At 52.4% G+C, this 17,139-nt stretch overlaps 2 protein-coding genes across 7 annotated transcripts in view; one reads left to right on the forward strand and one right to left on the reverse strand.

The window, feature by feature from the left end:
• The first annotated feature begins 7,469 nt into the window (after positions 1-7,469).
• LOC100424277 (transcription factor CP2-like protein 1) lies at positions 7,470-15,242 on the forward strand. Of its 6 annotated transcripts, XR_013406699.1 has the most exons (8): positions 7,478-7,621; positions 8,134-8,254; positions 8,389-8,462; positions 10,217-10,348; positions 10,914-11,024; positions 11,795-11,849; positions 13,456-13,538; positions 14,605-15,242. XR_013406699.1 is itself a non-coding variant. In XM_077971523.1 (7 exons), the coding sequence occupies exons 1-4, from the start codon at positions 7,539-7,541 to the stop codon at positions 10,265-10,267; spliced, it is 360 nt and encodes a 119-aa protein (XP_077827649.1). In that variant the 5' UTR covers positions 7,470-7,538; the 3' UTR covers positions 10,268-10,348; positions 10,914-11,024; positions 11,795-13,997; positions 14,957-15,242. The 6 variants fall into 6 exon arrangements, 5 of the variants coding, with proteins under 5 accessions (XP_077827649.1, XP_028692274.1, XP_077827645.1 ...); XM_077971523.1 differs by having other exon boundaries at positions 7,470-7,621; positions 8,103-8,254; positions 11,795-13,997; positions 14,957-15,242; XM_077971519.1 differs by lacking the exon at positions 7,478-7,621 and having other exon boundaries at positions 7,878-8,254.
• FBXL20 (F-box and leucine rich repeat protein 20) overlaps positions 8,988-17,139 on the reverse strand; it is a 168,795-nt gene continuing 160,643 nt past the window's right edge. Inside the window, exon 15 of the mRNA XM_077971497.1 lies at positions 8,988-9,559. Within this exon, the coding sequence (XP_077827623.1) occupies positions 9,416-9,559 (144 nt within the window). The 3' untranslated portion in view covers positions 8,988-9,415. The remainder of the gene's footprint in view (positions 9,560-17,139) is intronic.

A 17,139-nucleotide genomic window follows, 5' to 3' on the forward strand; every position in this document is an offset into this window, starting at 1 on the left:
AGATGGACAGAATAAGTGCACAGTAAATGGATATTATTTTATTCATTTATTTATTTTGAGACAAGGTCTTACACTGCTGCCCAGGCTGGAGTGCAGTAGCGCAATCATGGCTCACTGCAGCCTCTACCTCCCTGGCTCAAGTGATCCTTCCACCTCAGCCTCCCAAGTAACTGGATCTACAGGCATGTTCCACTGAACTCAGCCTGTTAATTCTTATGTTATTATTAGTTACTATTAATTACTACTAATTATTGTTAATAGTAATATTATTATTGGGGATTTTTAGCCTTGGACTTGTGAGTGAGCTTCAGGGAGTTCATGAACGCCTTGAAGCTGTGTAAAATTACGGAGGATAATAAACATTTTCTGGGGAGAGTTGAGCTTTCAGCTGCTCTTCAGGGCATCTGAGATCCCCAAAAGATTAAGAGCCACTGGCCTATATTACCCCCAGGGACCCTCCTCTCTGAGTGGCTGAGAGTCTCTGATGTGAGGAATTGCTTCTCCTCCCATGGTGATGATCCTTGCATCAACACCTCCAGTCCAAGCCCTTTGCATTTGTGGCCTGTGCCTCATGGGTCACCCAGGATGGAAAACATGAGTGAGTGGCCTTTCCTTGCAGCTTTAGAATCTGGATGCCCAGTGTGGAGGTGCCCAACGTGGTTGGGAGCTGCGTCTGGGTTCCTGTCTCCCAGCTGGGGAAGGGAAGGGGGTCCAAGCCCAGCAGGGCCAGGGATGCAGAGACCACAGTGAGAGGCCTGGCCTTGCCCCAGTGTCCCCTGCCTCCCCCCACCAGCCCACCTGGGGGCCCGAGAGGCAGATACCACTCTAATGAGCTAAGGCTCATGGCAGGCAGCGGTAATTATGATTTTATGGAAATACAGAAGGCTCTTACGCAAGTGCCTGACATACTTCCCGGCTGTGGCATCTGGGACAGCCAGGTCCCCAGGGGCTGCAGAAGGCCCCCCCCACACCCCCTGCTGCCTCCAGTCCCTGGAGCTTGGGACACTGGCATGGAGCCACCCTCCCACTGCCCGTGGCACTGTCCCTAGCGGGCCCTGGGTGAGCTGTTCCCGCGCTCTGTGCCCCAGGACTCCTGGAGGGAACAACATGGGCTCTGTGTATGCAATCCCTCACGCTCTCCCTCCTGCCGCCCCCTCTCCCCACCACAAAGCCAGGATCTCTGGGAGAGCTGTTCTTATGCGAGGGGATAATGAGGTTATAGCTGTTTCCTTTTCCTCAATGAAGAAAACCCCTCTCTCCAGGATCACGTCCTCTTCTGTTTCTTTTCTTCCTGAGGCTGGAGACACCGGGCTGACAGCAGCCATGGTGGGGTAGGGGTGGGGCGTCCTAGCCCTTGGCTGCCCCTCCCCAGCCCTGTGCCAGTTTGTCTACACTGAGCCCCCACCCCTGTGCTTCCAACAGTGTCCTGAAGCCACTGCTCCTGTCCTCTAGTCTAGTCCCCCTACCCACCCACAAAGCATCTGTTACCAAGGTAACAGCAAGAGCATTACTTTGGGGTAAGCAAAGGGGTGGAGCCCTGCGGAGGAGGGAATGGTTGAGGGTTAGAATTTTGGAGAGATGAGCACTGTGGACCTCTGAATTCTTCAGGGAGGATCGTTTGCTGGAGAGGAGGCCCTGCGCAGGCTGAGGAAGGGCTGTGGCCGAGAGCGTATGGAAAGGAGGGAGGATGAAATCTGGTCGCAGCTAGATGGGGTGTTAGTGGTGAGGGTGCCCATGCCTTACTGTGTGGGACAAGCGTGAGTGTGGTGATGCCCAGGAGACTTCGAGGCAGAGAGGATGAGCCTGCCTTTAACTCCTCCCTCGGGGTTAACGCCTGGGGAGAGATCCTGTGGCGGGGGAGTCTAGACCCAGCTGAAGCAGCCTGGTGACCTGTGGCTGGCCTGGGCCCACACTGCCCCCTGCAGACTGCACAGAAAGCAGCACTGGGGCAGCCCAGGGGTTCAGGCCGGGCCTTCAAGTGTCTGCATTGGAGAACATCTAAACCATGAGGTCCTACCAAGTGCATGGAATGGTCCTGGGCACCGGGGGCACCTAGTACCTGCATTCGAGGCCCTTCTGTAGGTTCTGACCCAGAGAGGGGTAATACAGAAGGCCACATCAAGCTGAGCTAACGGGGGCCATCGAGTGGACTGGAAGGCAGAGGGGACCAGAATATCCTAGGCAGAGGGAACAGCCTAGGCAAAGGCATGGAGGTGTGAAACAGAACAGCCGGTTCCGGAGCTACTGGAAAGCCCAGAGAGAGAGGTGGTGAGTGCCAAAGGCAGGAAAAAGTGAACAAACGGCCTTGAATGCTGGATCAGGAAGCTGATTTTCTCTGCACAAAGGGGCTTCTCAAACCCACTCACTGGAGCCCTGCAGAGCAATTCAGAGATACCATGGGTGGCGGGGCGGGGAGGGGGTAGCAGGCAAAGTGGTTCACTCCAAGCTTGAGAGGGATTTAAAGACATGGCTCTATTTTAAACATTGGTGCAAGCCTTGCATTTGACTCCAAGAATATCTGTGTTAGTTTTCCTACCAAAAATACGATTTTTAGCACTAACCATTGTGTGCCATGGATAGCCTGGAATATGACCCATAGTTACCCAGGGACGCCACAGCCCAGCTTGAGGATGGCACTGAAGGTAACAGGTGGCCATGGAGTGTTCTCCAAAGAGGAGAAATTGGGTCATTCCTGTGTCTTAGGGAAGTCTCGCTGGCTCCTGGGCAGCATACTAGACACAGAGGACCAAGCAGTGGACTCCTAGTATCCTTCTGGTGATCAAGGCTTCACAATGAAAATAGACAGGAAGAGTCACCTCCCCTGGCCCAATTTGTTTTTAAAAGGCTGGGCATGGGGGCTTATGCCTGTAGCACTTTGGGAGGCCGAAGTAGGAGGATCACTTGAGACCAGGAGTTTGAGACTAGACTGGGCAACATAGTGAGACCCCATCTGTACAAAAAAATTTTGTAGGGCCGGGTGCAGTGGCTCACACCTGTAATCCTATCACTTTGGGAGGCCAAGGCTGGTGGATCACGAGGTCAGGAGTTCGAGACCAGCCTGGCCAACATGGTGAAATCCCGTCTCTACTAAAAATATAAAAAATTAGCCTGGAGTGGTGGCACGTGCCTGTAATCCTAGCTACTCAGGAGGCTGAGGAAGGAGAATCGTTTGAACTCGGGAAGTGGAGGTTGCAGTGAGCCGAAATCACGTCACTATACTCCAGACTGGGTGACAGAGTGAGACTCCGTCTCAAAAAAAAAAAAAAAAAAAAATTATAATTAGCCAGGCATGGTGGCTCCAGCATATAGTCTCAGCTACTTGGGAGTCTGAGGTAGGAGGATTGCTTGAGTGAGGGAGGTTGAGGCTTCTGGGAGCCATGATCACACCATTACACTCCAACCTAGGAGACAAAGTGAGACCCTGCGTCAAAGAAAAATAAATAAAAACCCACACATATGTATCCTGAAGAGTCGGGCATAGAGTAGTGATTGAGAGCAGGGACAAGCCGGGCGTGGTGGCTTACACCTGTAATCCCAGCACTTTGGGAGGCCGAGGCAGGCAGATCACGAGATCAGGAGATCAAGACCATCCTGGCTAACACAGTGAAACCCCATCTCTACTAAAAATACAAAAAATTAGCTAGGCGTGGTGGCGGGTGCCTGTAGTCCCAGCTACTTGGGAGGCTGAGGCAGGAGAATGGTGTGAACACGGGAGGCAGATGTTGCAGTGAGCCGAGATCGCGCCACTGCACTCCAGCCTGGGCAACAGAGAGAGATGCCATCTCAAAAAAAAAAAAAAAAAATGCAGAGACTGTGACTGAGATGCCCTGGGTTCAAATCCTAGCTCTGTTTCCTCCTAGCTGTGTGAGCCTGGGTTAGCTACCTAACCTCTCTGAGTCTCAGTTTTCCCATCTATAGAATGGGGATCAGTAATAGAGTAACAGAAAAAAAAATAGTATATACTACGTAAGAAAGTTTGAAAAGCACTCTGAAGTGACACTGAGCACTGAAGAACAGCCTACTAAAGAAACAGACCCGGCCTGGCACAGTGGCTCACACCTGTAATCCCAGCACGTTGGGAGGCCGAGGCAGGCAGATCACCTGAGGACAGGAGTTTGAGACCAGCCTGACCAACATGGTGAAACCCCATCTCTACTAAAAATACAAAAATTAGCTGAGCATGGTGGCAGGTGCCTATAATCCCAGCTACTGGGGAGCCTGAGGCAGGAGAATTGCTTGAACCTGAGATCATGCTACTGCACTCCAGCCTGTGCAATAGAGTGAGACTTCGTCTCAAAAAAAAAAAAAAAAAAAAAAGAAACAGGCCTTTGGCTGGGTATAGCGGCTCATGCCTGTAATCCCAGCACCTGCACTTTGGGAGGCCAAGGCAGGTGGATCACCTAAGGTCAGGAGTTCAAGACCAGCCTGACCAACATAGTGAATACCTGTCTCTACTAAAAATACAAAAATTATCCAGGCGTGGTGGCAGGCGCCTGTATTCCCAGCTACTCAGGAAGCTGAGGCATGAGAATTGCTTGAACCCAGAAGGTGGAGGGTGCAGTGAGCTGAGACCACGCCACTGCACTCTAGCCTGGGCAACAGAGCAAACTCTGTCTCAAAAACAAACAAATAAAAAAGAAACAGACCCTCTATACTTAGAAGTTTTATACAAATAGACCTATATCATTAAGTGTTAAATAAATAAAACTTTGATATATTAGGCCCTTGGGAAAACAATGGAGAAAAGGGGAATATTTATTGAGGGCTCAATTAGTGTCTCTACTTCTGGGGTAAAAGCTCTCATCATCCCCCTTATGCAGTTGCAACAAGAGGCTCAGACAGGTTAAGTCACTTGCCCAAGGCCACACTGCTGTGTCTGAACTCTCAGAGTCCATCTCAAGAAACATGCTCTGGTTGGGTGCGGTGGCTCATGCCTCTAATCCCAGCACTTTGGGAGGCCAAGGCGGGCAGATCACCTGAGGTTAGGAGTTCAGGACCAGCCTGGCCAACATGGTGAAACCCTGTACCTACTAAAATTACAAAACTTAGCTGGGCTTCGTCCATGTGCCTGTAATCCCAGCTACTCCGGAGACTGAGGCACAAGAATCACTTGAACCCGGGAGGTGGAGGTTGTTGTGAGCTGAGATCACGCCACTGCACTCCAGCTTGGGTGACAGAGTGAGACTTGGTCTCAAAAAAAAAAAAAAAAGAAGAAGGAGGAGGAGGAAGAGAAGGAGAAGAAAAAAAGAAGAAGAGGAAGAGGAAGAAAAGAAAAGAAACGTGCTCTTAACTGCAACACTAGTGTACATTTCTTAGTCCCTTCCCTCTGGGAGCTTTCACTCTGGTGGGAAGAAAGACATTAAACAAAGTACACAAACCTTCACTGCACGTTGGATAATTACCATGAAGGACCTTGGTAGAGCATTGCAAAGCCCAGAGACAGACAGGGAGAATGTGAGCGTCAGCTGCAGGGGCTGTGGGAAGGGCTAAGAAGCAGGCACAAGTCTGAAATGTGAGCAGAGAGTCTTCGCCAGGAGAGACTTAGGGTGGTGCTAGAGAGGACCTCAGGTAGAAAAGACTGAGGGTTTTAGCCAGCCCTATGCACGGTCTAACTCCAGAGGGCGCTATTCAGGGCAGATGGTGCCCTGTAAACTGTGTACCCAGAGGTGCCAGGGACATTTAACTGGGACTAGGGACCCCTTAACCTCACTTCTGGGGTGGAGACATTTGTGTACACAGAGGCAGAGACCACACAGTGATTGCCATATGGTATTGTCAGCTGTGTGTGTGTGTGTGTGTGTGTGTGTCCTGTAAGTGAAAAACATCCTACGTGCTCCAATCTACTCCTTTCGTCATAATTTTGCCTGGAACTCAGGGCCCCGCCCTTTTGACCAGCTGCATGTGGGGAGCGTGGGGTGTCTGAGCTCTGGATAGGGCAGGATTCTATCCACCCAGATATCCTGAGAGACAGCCTGGCATATGGTAGGCACTCAAGAAGGGTTTGTTGAATGAATGAAAGAATAGACAGCTTCCTCTCCCAGCCCGTCCTTTCTTTGAAGGAGGGGCAAACTTCAGTCTCCAGCTCTCCAGGTTGGCATGTTGCCTGGGAATAGGAAACAAAACAGAATGTTTTGGTTGGAGTAGAAAAAGGCCCCACCCTGCTCAGACAGGCACGACTCCCCGCAGGCCAGCATCAAGCCACACAGGGACCCCTCCTACTCTCCTCTCCCCCTCTTCCTGGGATCCTGCTCTGCCCTCCCCAAGGGCTTGAGGGTGCCTCCCAGCCTGGAATCCAACTCGGGGCGTGGGGTAGGTCCCCACAGCCTTGGGGATAATGTATGGAGGGGACCTGAGGGCCTCCGGCTGCTTCTTTGGCCCCAGTGGCAGGAATGCCTCCATCGCCCCCTGCTCCCCCGTCCTCCCCACTTGGATTCCATCCAGTCTCCTGGGGGGAGAAAGCCCGTGGGACCAAGCACCAGGTGCCTGGAGATGCAGGTGGCAGAGCAGGGGACGGGGCGTCTGTTTGGCTCTGCTGCCCCCTAGGCAGGCCCCCTAGTATCTGGGAGCCTGGGTAGCTAGAGTCCCATGAGTCAGCCACATTTTTGTACCCCATCTCTGCTCTCTGCCCTAGTTCTGTTTATACCAAACACAGTAGTAGGAGGTGGGCAGGGGACTGGGACTGTCTGTGTACAGTGACAACAGGTGGCCAGTGTGGGGAAAGAGGCCTGCCCCCAGGCTGGCTGTATTTGTCCATAAACATGGCCTGCTCTAAGCCCCAGGGCAAGGAAGGGGCAACAGGACCAGCCCACTGGAGCTCCTGGGTTGCCCTAACGGGGAGCCCTCCTGGGCACACCTCCCTCTCCTGGAAGTGCCGCCCCTGGAGTGTTTCCACAACAAGCTGGGCTGTGTTCTGTAAACTCCAGTCCCCTAGCGAGGTAGCCCCCATCTGAAGGACTGGTGTCCTGCCACCAGGGCACGTGTGTGTGCGTGTGTGTGTGTTTGTGTGTGTGTTGTCAGGTAGAGGAGGGAGGGAGGGCAGTGGGCATCAGAGGCCCTTTTGCAGGTCCCTGTAGGCTGTGTGTCTGCCTGTCCTGTCCCCTAGAGTGGACAGGCTTCTCCTGTGGGGTCAGGGGAGGGGCTTATCCCAGGGGTCTCCAGGACTCTGTGTGGCTTATGGATCTGGGGCCAGTCTTGAGGCCTGAGGGTGCCCCTCATTGCCCCTGGGCCTCTTGGGGACCAGTAGAGGACTGGACATCCATCCTTCTGACTTTGTTTTGCTGTACCCTCCCCTTCAAGTTAATGATTGCTGGGGAGCCCTCAGGACCCAGATCTTGATTCCCCCCAACCTGGGTTGCCCCCACAGGTCTGGAGTGTGTGAGAGCCCTGGGTGCTCAGCCAATAAGAGGCCCAGGCCCCACCCCACCCTTTTGCGGGTGTGCTTCTGTGTATAAAGGTGGAGGCCCCAGGTGGGGGGCCCAGTGTGTGCAGCCCAATCCCATACTGAGCTGTTTCACAGCCGGCCCTGCTCCCTCTCCAAGATGCTGTTTTGGCACAACCAGCCGGAGCACTTAAGGCCCAGTCCTGGGGATCTATACCCTGGGCCCCCCAGCAGCCTGCTCAGGTAAGGGCTGGATCCCCCAGGTCCCCAGGAAGGTGCTGGTCTGAAGTTGGGGCAGACCTCATCCATTTCAAGCTGAGGGGAGTGGGGCTCCCATTCCTGGGCTCCTCTGGAGATGGAGAAGTGGCCAAATGTACCTGGAGTTCAGTGTGTCCTGGGACATCTCAAAAGCACCCTGATCCCACTTAGGACATTTTTATTGGGAATTTACTCAGTATCAGGCAAACTTCGAGGTTGCAAAGATAAGTAATTGATGGCAGCTGTTAAGTAGAACAGCCACAAATCTAGGATCAGCCCCTTCAGGGAGGCCTCCTGGAGGCCCGAGGAGCTGAACGGGGTCCCTTCGGCCCTGGCTGCAGCTCGGGGGCCTGCTACAGGAAACTATGGGTTCCCCAGAGGGGAGGTCTGGCATAGGGAGTCAAAGACCCTTAGAAAAGGGGATGGACAGGGCAGAAAGCTGGCAGAGCCCTCCTCTCCCTGGCAGGGAACTCCTGCCCTTGCCCTACTTGAAGCAGGAGGAGCTGTCCAACATCCCTGGAGCGGAGCTGTCCTGCCCCATGTTCCAATACATGCTCTGTGCAGCCACCTCACCAGCCGTGAAGCTGCAGGAGAAGACCTTCACCTACCTGAACCAGGGTATGTTAGGCCTGGGCTAGGGGAGGAGCTAGTGGGCCATGAGCTCCGGAAGCTGGGCCCAGGGTGAGCTGGAGGTGGTAGGTGCCACTCTGCCCCTCAGAGTGGGGCTCACGCATCCCCTTAATCCCTCCCAGGTCAGTCCTATGAGGTCCAGATGCTCTGCAACTCCAAGCTGTGTGATGCCACCCAGTGCCCCCAGCTGCTGAAGGTGGGTACACTCCTCTCCAGAAGTGGCAAAGGCTGGGTATGACTGTTTCTCTGGGCAAGAAGCCAATGTCATCACAGTGATGTCACCGTCACGGAGAACCCTCTCACGTCGACAGCTCAGTGGTGGGGGCAAGAGTTGAAGAAACAGGCACAGAGAAGTTAAGTGTTTTCTCGAGGACACAGAGCCAGCAAGTAGCAGAACTGAGATTTAGAAACATTTATATAGTGTAGGCTGGCCGCAGTGGCTCACGCCTGTAATTTCAGCACCTTGGGAGGCTGAGGCGGGTGGATCACCTGAGGTCAGGAGTTCAAGACCAGCCTGGGCAACATGGTGAAACCCCATCTCTACTAAAAATACAAAAATTACCTGGGCATGGTGGCGTACACCTGTAATCCCAGGTACTCGGGATCCTGAGGCATGAGAATGGCTTGAACCCAGGAAGCGGAGGATGCAGTGAGCCAAGATCGCACCACTACACTCCAGCCTAAGCAACAGACTCTGTCTCAAATAATAATAATAATAATAAAATCGGAAATATATTTACACAGTGTTATTCACACACATGACCTTTTCTCAAAAAATTACCTATTTAGCCCCCATTCTATGCCAGAAAATGTTCCATGAGCTAAGGATTCATCAGTAATGAGACAGATGTGGTTCTCTTCCTCGGGAGGCTTGCATTCTACTAAGGCAAACAAATAATTACACATGTTCTATGACATGACCAACAGTGACATGTTGCAAAGAAATGGGTGGCATGCCTAGGGTGGGAAGGCATTAACTCCCCCTTTTTACAGATGAGGCTCAGGATCTCTAGATTACTTCTCTGGTTCACAGTTGTGAGTGGCAGATGGGCATTTGAACACGGATTGGTGATTCTAAGTCCTAATGCCTGCTGGGGTAGGAAGGGAGGTGTGGGAAGGTTGGCCTACAGGCGTGTGAAGACTGGGTCCTCAATGCCGGCGTCCTCTGACTGCGCGCCACGCCCTCCTGTGGCTGCAGAGTGTGGTGCAGGTGGCGTTCGACGACCCGCACCTGCAGTACACGGAGCAGCAGCAGCTGGTTGGGTGGAGGTGAAGCCCACCCTGGGACCGCATCTGTAAAAATACAAAATTAGCTGGGTGTGGTGGTACATGCCTGTAATCCCAGCTACTCGGGAGGCTGAGGCAGGAGAATTGCTTGAAGGCAGGAGGTGGAGGTTGCTGTGAGCTGAGATCACGCCATTGCACTCCAGCCCAGGCAACAAAAGCAAAAACTCTGTCTCAAAAAAAAAAAAAAAAAAAAAAAAAAAAAAAAGAATGGAAGCTTGGCCAGGAGCTATAGTTCATGACAGCAATCCCAGAAGTTTGGGAGGCTGAGGCAGGCAGGGGATCACTTGAGGTCATGAGTTCAAGACCAGCCTGGCCAACATGATGAAACTCCCATCTCTACTAAAGATACAAAAATTAGCCGGGCATGGTGGCACGCACTTGTATTCCCAGTTATTCCGGAGGCTGAGGCAGGAGAATCACTTGAATCTGCGAGGTGGAGGTTGCAGTGAGCCAAGATCATACCACTGCACTCCAGCCTGGGCGACAGAGCAAGACCCCATCTCAAAAAATAAATAAAAATAGAATGGACACTGGTTGGGGATGGAAAGTTGCTGTAGTAGTATGTGGCTGACAGGTGGCAGGTGGGTAACAGGTTTTCGATGGACTCCTTTGCATGTGGGTGGATCTGGAGTCGCTGTTTTCTCTGTTTCTTCTCCATCTCAGTTCGCACCTCAGAAGAAAAGTGGAGAGAAAGGCGTCCCTTTCCGCCTCTAGATCGACACCTTCAGGCCCAGTGACAAGGGGCTGCCGCTGGACCACCTGCACTCAGCTGGCTGCCTCATCAAGGTGTTTAAGGTACAGGCAGCAGTGGGGCCTGCTTTCCTCCCTTGCAGGGCTGTCACCTGGCCTCGCCGGCTGGGTGGGTTCTAGCCCCACATTGCTGTGGATCTTCAACCCGCTGTGCTCCATCTCTTGGACTGTTTCCTTTTCTGTACACAGAGGGATGGGGCTTGGTCTCTATCTCACAGCCAATCCAACAGAGCCACTGAAGAGAGGCAGGCAGGTAAAGAAAGAACCTTTGGGCCGGGAGCGGTGGCTCATGCCTGTAACCCCAGCACTTTGGGGGACTGAGGTAGGCAGATCACAAGGTCAAGAGGTCGAGACAAGCCTGGCCAACACGGTGAAACCCCGTCTCTACTAAAAATACAAAAATTAGCCGGGCGTGGTGGCATGAGCCTGTAGTCCCAGCTACTCGGGAGGCTGAGGCAGGAGAATTGCTTGAACCCAGGAGGCAGAGGTTGTGGTGAGCTGAGACTGCGCCACTGCACTGCAGCCTGCACAACAGAGCGAGACTCCATCTCAAAAAAAAAAAAAAAAAAAAAAACCGGAGCCTGAGGCTTTCCTCATCATCCTCCTGCAGCCCAAAAGAGTGGACCGGAAACTGAAAATGGACTGCAAGAAGATGGAAAAACACTCCCTGCATGAGAGGGACAAGTATCAGACCACCTGCGAGAGCACTGTCTTCTTGGAGGTGCGTGTGTTGGGGCGAGAGCAGGAGGGGAGAGTTGGAGAAAAGATCCTCATGGTACAGATGGGGAAATGGAGGCCTCCAGGGCTCTGACTGCTGCAAGCCCATCACAGCTCCCCGGGGACTCCACCACTTCCTGCAAAGGACACTCTCCGCCCTGTCTGTGGTTGTTGAAGCTTCCAGGAGCTGACGCCCTCCAGGCTACCTGTCCTACGCGGGCCATCACCACCTCCTTCCTTGTGTGCTCCCTCTGCCTGGCCCCCTCCTCCTACTGCCGCTCCTCCTGGCCAGCTCCTCCAGGGCCCTTCTTCATTGCCCCATCCCCGCTGGCTCATTAATTTCTTCCTTCCTGTGGAAACTCAGTCCACTTGTCAGGCCCCTGGTCAGCTCTTAATATACAGGTGGAGAGAAGGGAGCAATGACCAGCATTGCTCTGTGTTTGCCCGCAGTGTTCCCCATGGCCGGAGTTCCCTGCAAGGCCCTGGCCACCTCTCAGCTTTCTGGCTCTGACCTCCCCCGACTCCTGCAGCCTCCTGTCCCCAGAAAGCTGAGGCAGGATGAGCACCTCCTGTCAGCCCTTTGGGGTGAGAGTGAAGAAAAGAGCTCCCAGCCCAGGCATAGAGCAAAGGGCAGGGCTGAGGATTGGTGGGGAATGTGTGGGGTGAGGACAAGAGCAAGCTGTGTCCCAGGGCAGGCCTGGAGGAAGGGTGTTGGTGGAGGGAGACTGGCCAAAATGCTCTGCAGAGTCCTTGAACCTTTGCTCCTCCTCACAGGCTCTGTTCCTCACCGCCATTTGCTCTGGACACCTTGGGGTGTAGCCCAGTTGAGGTGAGTCTCCCTCTTCCCACTCCCCACTGTCCCAAAGCCTTCTCCGCAGCTTCATCTCACACTCCAGAATGGGGTGCCTTGCCCCCTGGTGGCCAGATGTGGTATGGCCACAGATTGCAACTTACCTGATAGGACTGGGCAGGAAGAGCCTCCCTTCTCAGACTTGGGACCTCCCAAGGGAGGGGCTGTTTCCCTTTCTTGTTCTGTCCCTGGGTCCTGGTATTACCTAGACCATCCATTTGATACCTCAGGATCTGAACCATAGAGCCTCCATCTCAGAGACACAGCAGTGGTTGCATCAGCACCGGTTCTCCAGCTACTGCTGGATGCTGGCCAGCTTCACTGGTGAGGCTAGTGTCTGGCAGGAGCCAGACGTGTAGGGGACTGAGAGTGGGTGGGACACACACGCAGGAAGCCTGTCTCTGTCTTGGCTTGTTGTGAGCCCTTCAACTAACCTTTATTGGGGACTAAGAGTTGCCCAGCATTGTGCTAGGCTCCCGTCTCACAAATTATCCCATATAATTTATACACTATCCCTTAAGGACAGTGCCCAGAGAGGTTAAATAACTTGCTCAAGGACGCACAGCTAACAACTGGCAGAACTGGGATTTAAATCCAAGTCTGACTCCCATGTCTGAGCACACTAGGGCTATCTGTAGACTAATAATAGCCTATGTCCCTTGCTTCCCACCCTTGATCCCAGGCCTCTTTCCTCAGTCTGGCCCTGTCTCACTCTACAGGCCCGGATCTGCTGAAGCTTACACACCAGGAGGACCTTATTCAAATCTGCAGGGCTGCAGATGGGATCCGCTTTTTCAATACTCTTAGAGCCAGATGCTGGGCACTGCCAACTAGGGTCCCCTTCCCACTGTAGTGGCCCTTACTAACTTAGCTAGCAGGTATGTTTCACACATTTTTTTTTTAAAAATATGGAGTTTCACTGTTGTTGCCCAGGCTGGAATGCAATGGTGCAATCTTGGCTCACTGCAACTTCTGCCTTGGGTTCAAGTGATTATCCTGACTCAGCCTCACGAGTAGCTGGGATTACAGGCATCTGCCACCGTGCCCAGCCAACTTTTCATATTTTTAGTAGAGATGGTGTTTCACCAGGTTGGTCAGGCTGGTCTTGAACTCCCGACCTCAGGTGATCCACCTGCCTTGGCCTCCCAAAGTGCTGGGATTACAGGAGTGAGCCACCGTGCCTGGCTCATACAATGTTTAAGCCAGAAGTCACCTTAAAGACCACTTAGTCCCACTCCCTCTTTTTACAGAAGAAACTCAGGCCCAAGAAGGACAGTGACCAGTCTGAGGTCACAACCCAAGTCTGGCAGGGCTGGGTTGAAAGGCTAGGCTCCTGTGACCTCTTCCTTCTGTGGCCATCCCACCTGTATCATTCCATTTCTGGGGATAGAGATGTTTGTGGGGTTCCCCTCCCTGGTTTTTCTACCCCTAGTGTCCAGCATTCGTTAAATACTTAAGAACTGCTTAGTGACCTCCCTCCCTTGAGACCTGGGAGGAGGCTGGGATCTCTCCTAGGACGGGAGTTAGAAGTGGGAGCTGTTAGTTCAGGTATAAGGCTGATACATAGACTGTTTTCCTGACCCAGGTCCATCCGTCACCGACTGACTTTGTATGTGGCTCAGGAGGCCTCTAGGCAAGAGAACGAGGTTCCTAAGAACCCTGACTCAGGTGAGGTTCTGGCCTCTCTCTCCAGAAGATAGGAAATTCAGGTGTAGCTGCATGTAACCTCTCGCTAGAAGAGGAATGGTGATACCCCACCATTCCTGGGACCCAGGATGCCCTTCTTGGCATTTCCCTATCTTCCATGACCGGATTAGTCCATCTCCTTCCACAATGTCTCTTTGGATTTATTCTACCATGTTGTATTCCTCCACCCCACCTGATTGTCACTCCATTAGCATATGGGATTAGAACATCATCTTATTATGTACTTGGGTCCCAGTCATTAATATGTGGGTGTCCTATCTCTTTAAACTGGGGGTTCCCCTTAGACACCTCCCAAAAGGTGAGGCATAAGAGGTGAAGTAGACTTTTTTCCTTTTTTTTTTTTGAGATGGAGTCTCACTCTGTTGCCCAGGCTGGAGTGCAGTGGTGCGATCTCAGCTTACTGCAACTTCTGCTGCCCAGGTTCAAGAGATTCTCCTGCCTCAGCCTCCCAAGCAGTTGGGATTACAGGCGCCTGCCACCATGCCCGGCTGATTTTTGTAGTTTTTAGTAGAGATGGGGTTTCACCATCCTGGCCAGGCTGGTCTTGAACTCCTGACCTCAGGTGATCCACCCGCCTCGGCCTCCCAAAGTGCTGGGATTATAGGCGTGAGCCACCACGCCCAGCCGACTTTTCCTTCTTTACTTCTCCTCCCCCACCCCATGGCCATCTTCCTGGCACCCCTGGTTTCCCGTGGGCATGCCTCTGGACCCCCTTCCCCCGCTGACCCCTGCCCCTGTGTTACTCATGCCCCAAGACTTTTATCAAGAGATCTCTCTGGATGAACTCAGTGCTGTAGAGCTGAAGGGGAAACTGGCTGAGCTCCTGGCCCTCCCAGCCAATCAGATCCATCGCCTTTTCCACCGGGGCCCTGGGGGCATCTTCATTCTCAGTGACCATTTCCTGTTGCAAGTCCCCATGGAGGCCTTGCTAACACTTCTGCCTGATTCAGCTTTCTTTCCCATGGCATGGCTTGTTCTCTTTGGCTCTAATAACAAAATTGCCTTTGTGCCCACTTCACTCTTACAGGTGGTCCAGAATTTTAAGGACAAATCATACTTTGTGGCTGTGGTGAAAAAAGGTAGGGATTTTAGAGGCAGAGGAGTGGGCCTGGCTGGCCCTATAAAGGGTGGTAGGAGTGTGCTGAGCATATATTCTGTCTCCTAAATGAGACTAAAATGCTCTTTGGGGGCCAGGCGCGGTGGCTCACGCCTGTAATCCCAGCACTTTGGGAGGTTGAGGCAGGTGGATCACTTGAGGACAGGAGTTCAAAACCAGCCTGGCCAACGTGGCAAAACCCTGTCTCTACAAAAAATACAAAAAACTAGCCGGGCGTGCTGGCATGTGCCCATGGTCCCAGCTACTTGGGAGGCTGAGGCAGGAGAATCGCTTGAACCCAGGAGGCATAGGTTGCAGTGAGCCGACATCGCCCCACTGCACTCCAGCCTGGGTGACGGTGCAAGTCTGTCTCAAATGTCTCAAAAAAAAAAAAAAAAAAAAAAGCAAAAAGCCTCTTTGAAGGGTAATAAGGGAATGTGTCCCAATTAACTAGCAAACATCTGTGAATGCCAGCTTTGTGTCAAGGGGAGAGGGATTTGTATAGCTAAAAGACATTTATTGCTTAGGAAAAATGTGACTGAATAAATGTATCCCCATGAAATAAAAAATGCTCGTTTCTGTTGTCAGGGAGTTGATTAGAGGGGAAGCCCCCACTTTTCTCCACCTTCCCCCCTCATGATACAAGGCAGAAGGGCAGGTGCTTATTGGACATCACCTGGCATAGGCACCTCTATCTGCTTGGCATCTGGTTATTCAGATGTTTGCATTCCACCCCTCCACGTGCCAGAGCTGGTCAGCTTGGCATATGTACACAAGGGGGTAGGAAGAGGTAGATGTGAAGTGGGGTTTTAAGACACATGTGGTCGGGTGCCGTGGCTCACGCCTGTAACCCCAGCACTTTGGGAGGCCGAGGCCGGTGGATCACGAGGTCAGGAGTTCAAGATCAGCCCGGCCAACATGGTGAAACCCTGTCTCTACTAAAAATACAAAAATTAGCCCGGCGTGGTGGAGGGCACTTGTAATCCCAGCTCCTCGGGAGGCTGAGGCAGGAGAATCGCTGGAACCAGGGAGGCGGAGGTTGCACTGAACCGAGATCTCATTACTGCACTTCAGCCTGGGCGACAAGAGCGAAACTCCGCCTCAAAAAGAAACAATACAAAAACACTGGGGTGTGCCAGGTGCATTGTAGGCTGCTTGGAGGTTTGAGGACCTGACTCGTCCCACTGGTGCCTTTTTACTGCTTTCAGTGCAGAATCCAGATGGCTACTACTTGGTTCTGATTTAGGCCCAGGGGAACTCCACTGCTCAAGAGACTGATGGCTCTGCTTCACCAGAAGCCTTGTTAATACGCTTGGCTGACTCAACAGGTTCCAGGTGAGCCAAACTATCTTGCATCTTACCCCTAGGGAGGAGGCAAGTAGCCTCCAGCTTCACTTTTCTTTCTTTTTTTTTTTTTTTCTGAGACGGAGTTTCCGTCTGTCTCCCAGGCTGGAGTGCAGTGGCGTGATCTCAGCTCACTGCAAGCTCCGCCTCCTGGGTTCAGGACATTCTCTTGCCTCAGCCTCCTGAGTAGCTGGGACTACAGGCGCCCGCCAACATGCCCGGCTAATTTTTTGTATTTTTAGTAGAGACAGGGTTTCACTGTATTAGCCAGGGTGGTCTTGATCTCCTGACCTCATGATCCACTCGTCTTGGCCTCCCAAAGTGCTGGGATTACAGGCGTGAGCCACTGTGCCCGGCTTCACTTTTCTTTCTGGTCAGCAGCAATGGTTTTTGGAAGTCTTCCTTGCCTGTTCATTCTTCTGAGCTGGCCAAGTTTATGAGGCAAAAAAAAAACTGGCAATGTGGAAAAAGAGCTTTTGCCATGAGCGGTGTTGGCTGGTGAACACTGAGAGTGTTAATTCATTTAAAAACTTTACTCCTGCCCTTCTTTTTTTTTTTTTTTGAGACGGAGTCTCACTCTGTCCCCCTTGCTGGAGTGCAGTGGCCGGATCTCAGCTCACTGCAAGCTCCGCCTCCCGGGTTCAGGCCATTCTCCTGCCTCAGCCTCCCGAGTAGCTGGGACTACAGGCGCCCGCCACCTCGCCCGGCTAGTTTTTTTGTATTTTTTAGTAGAGACGGGGTTTCACTGTGTTAGCCAGGATGGTCTCGATCTCCTGACCTCGTGATCCACCCGTCTCGGCCTCCCAAAGTGCTGGGATTACAGGCTTGAGCCACCGCGCCCGGCCCTGCCCTTCCTTTTTAAATTAAAAGTTAATTTTTAAAAGGTATATACACTTAATGTGTTGTCCAATGTGTTGAACATTTAATGTGGTGTTCAGTTTTCTTGGCTTTATTGTCCCCAAGGGAAAATGTCTTCTGCTTAAACTATAAACTAGGGCAAAGGATGGGGTCTGGAACGAGGGAATAAATAAATACAGCTGGATTTTTTTTCCCCAATTACTTCGGGCAAAACTAATTACTAAAGCCTCTAAAAGACCATTCAATATTCAAATCACTGCACCT

The sequence above is a fragment of the Macaca mulatta genome, chromosome 16, assembly GCF_049350105.2.
Source record: "Macaca mulatta isolate MMU2019108-1 chromosome 16, T2T-MMU8v2.0, whole genome shotgun sequence".
Lineage (NCBI taxonomy): Eukaryota > Metazoa > Chordata > Mammalia > Primates > Cercopithecidae > Macaca > Macaca mulatta.

Excerpts from the sequence above, each read along its gene's own strand:
- LOC100424277 (XM_077971521.1), top strand. The coding sequence starts at position 8,002 with ATGGGTTCCCCAGAGGGGAGGTCTGGCATAGGGAGTCAAAGACCCTTA. Across the intron at positions 8,255-8,388 it reads CTTCACCTACCTGAACCAGG|GTCAGTCCTATGAGGTCCAG; the intron begins GTATGTTAGGCC and ends AATCCCTCCCAG. Across the intron at positions 8,463-10,216 it reads AGTGCCCCCAGCTGCTGAAG|TTCGCACCTCAGAAGAAAAG; the intron begins GTGGGTACACTC and ends TCTCCATCTCAG.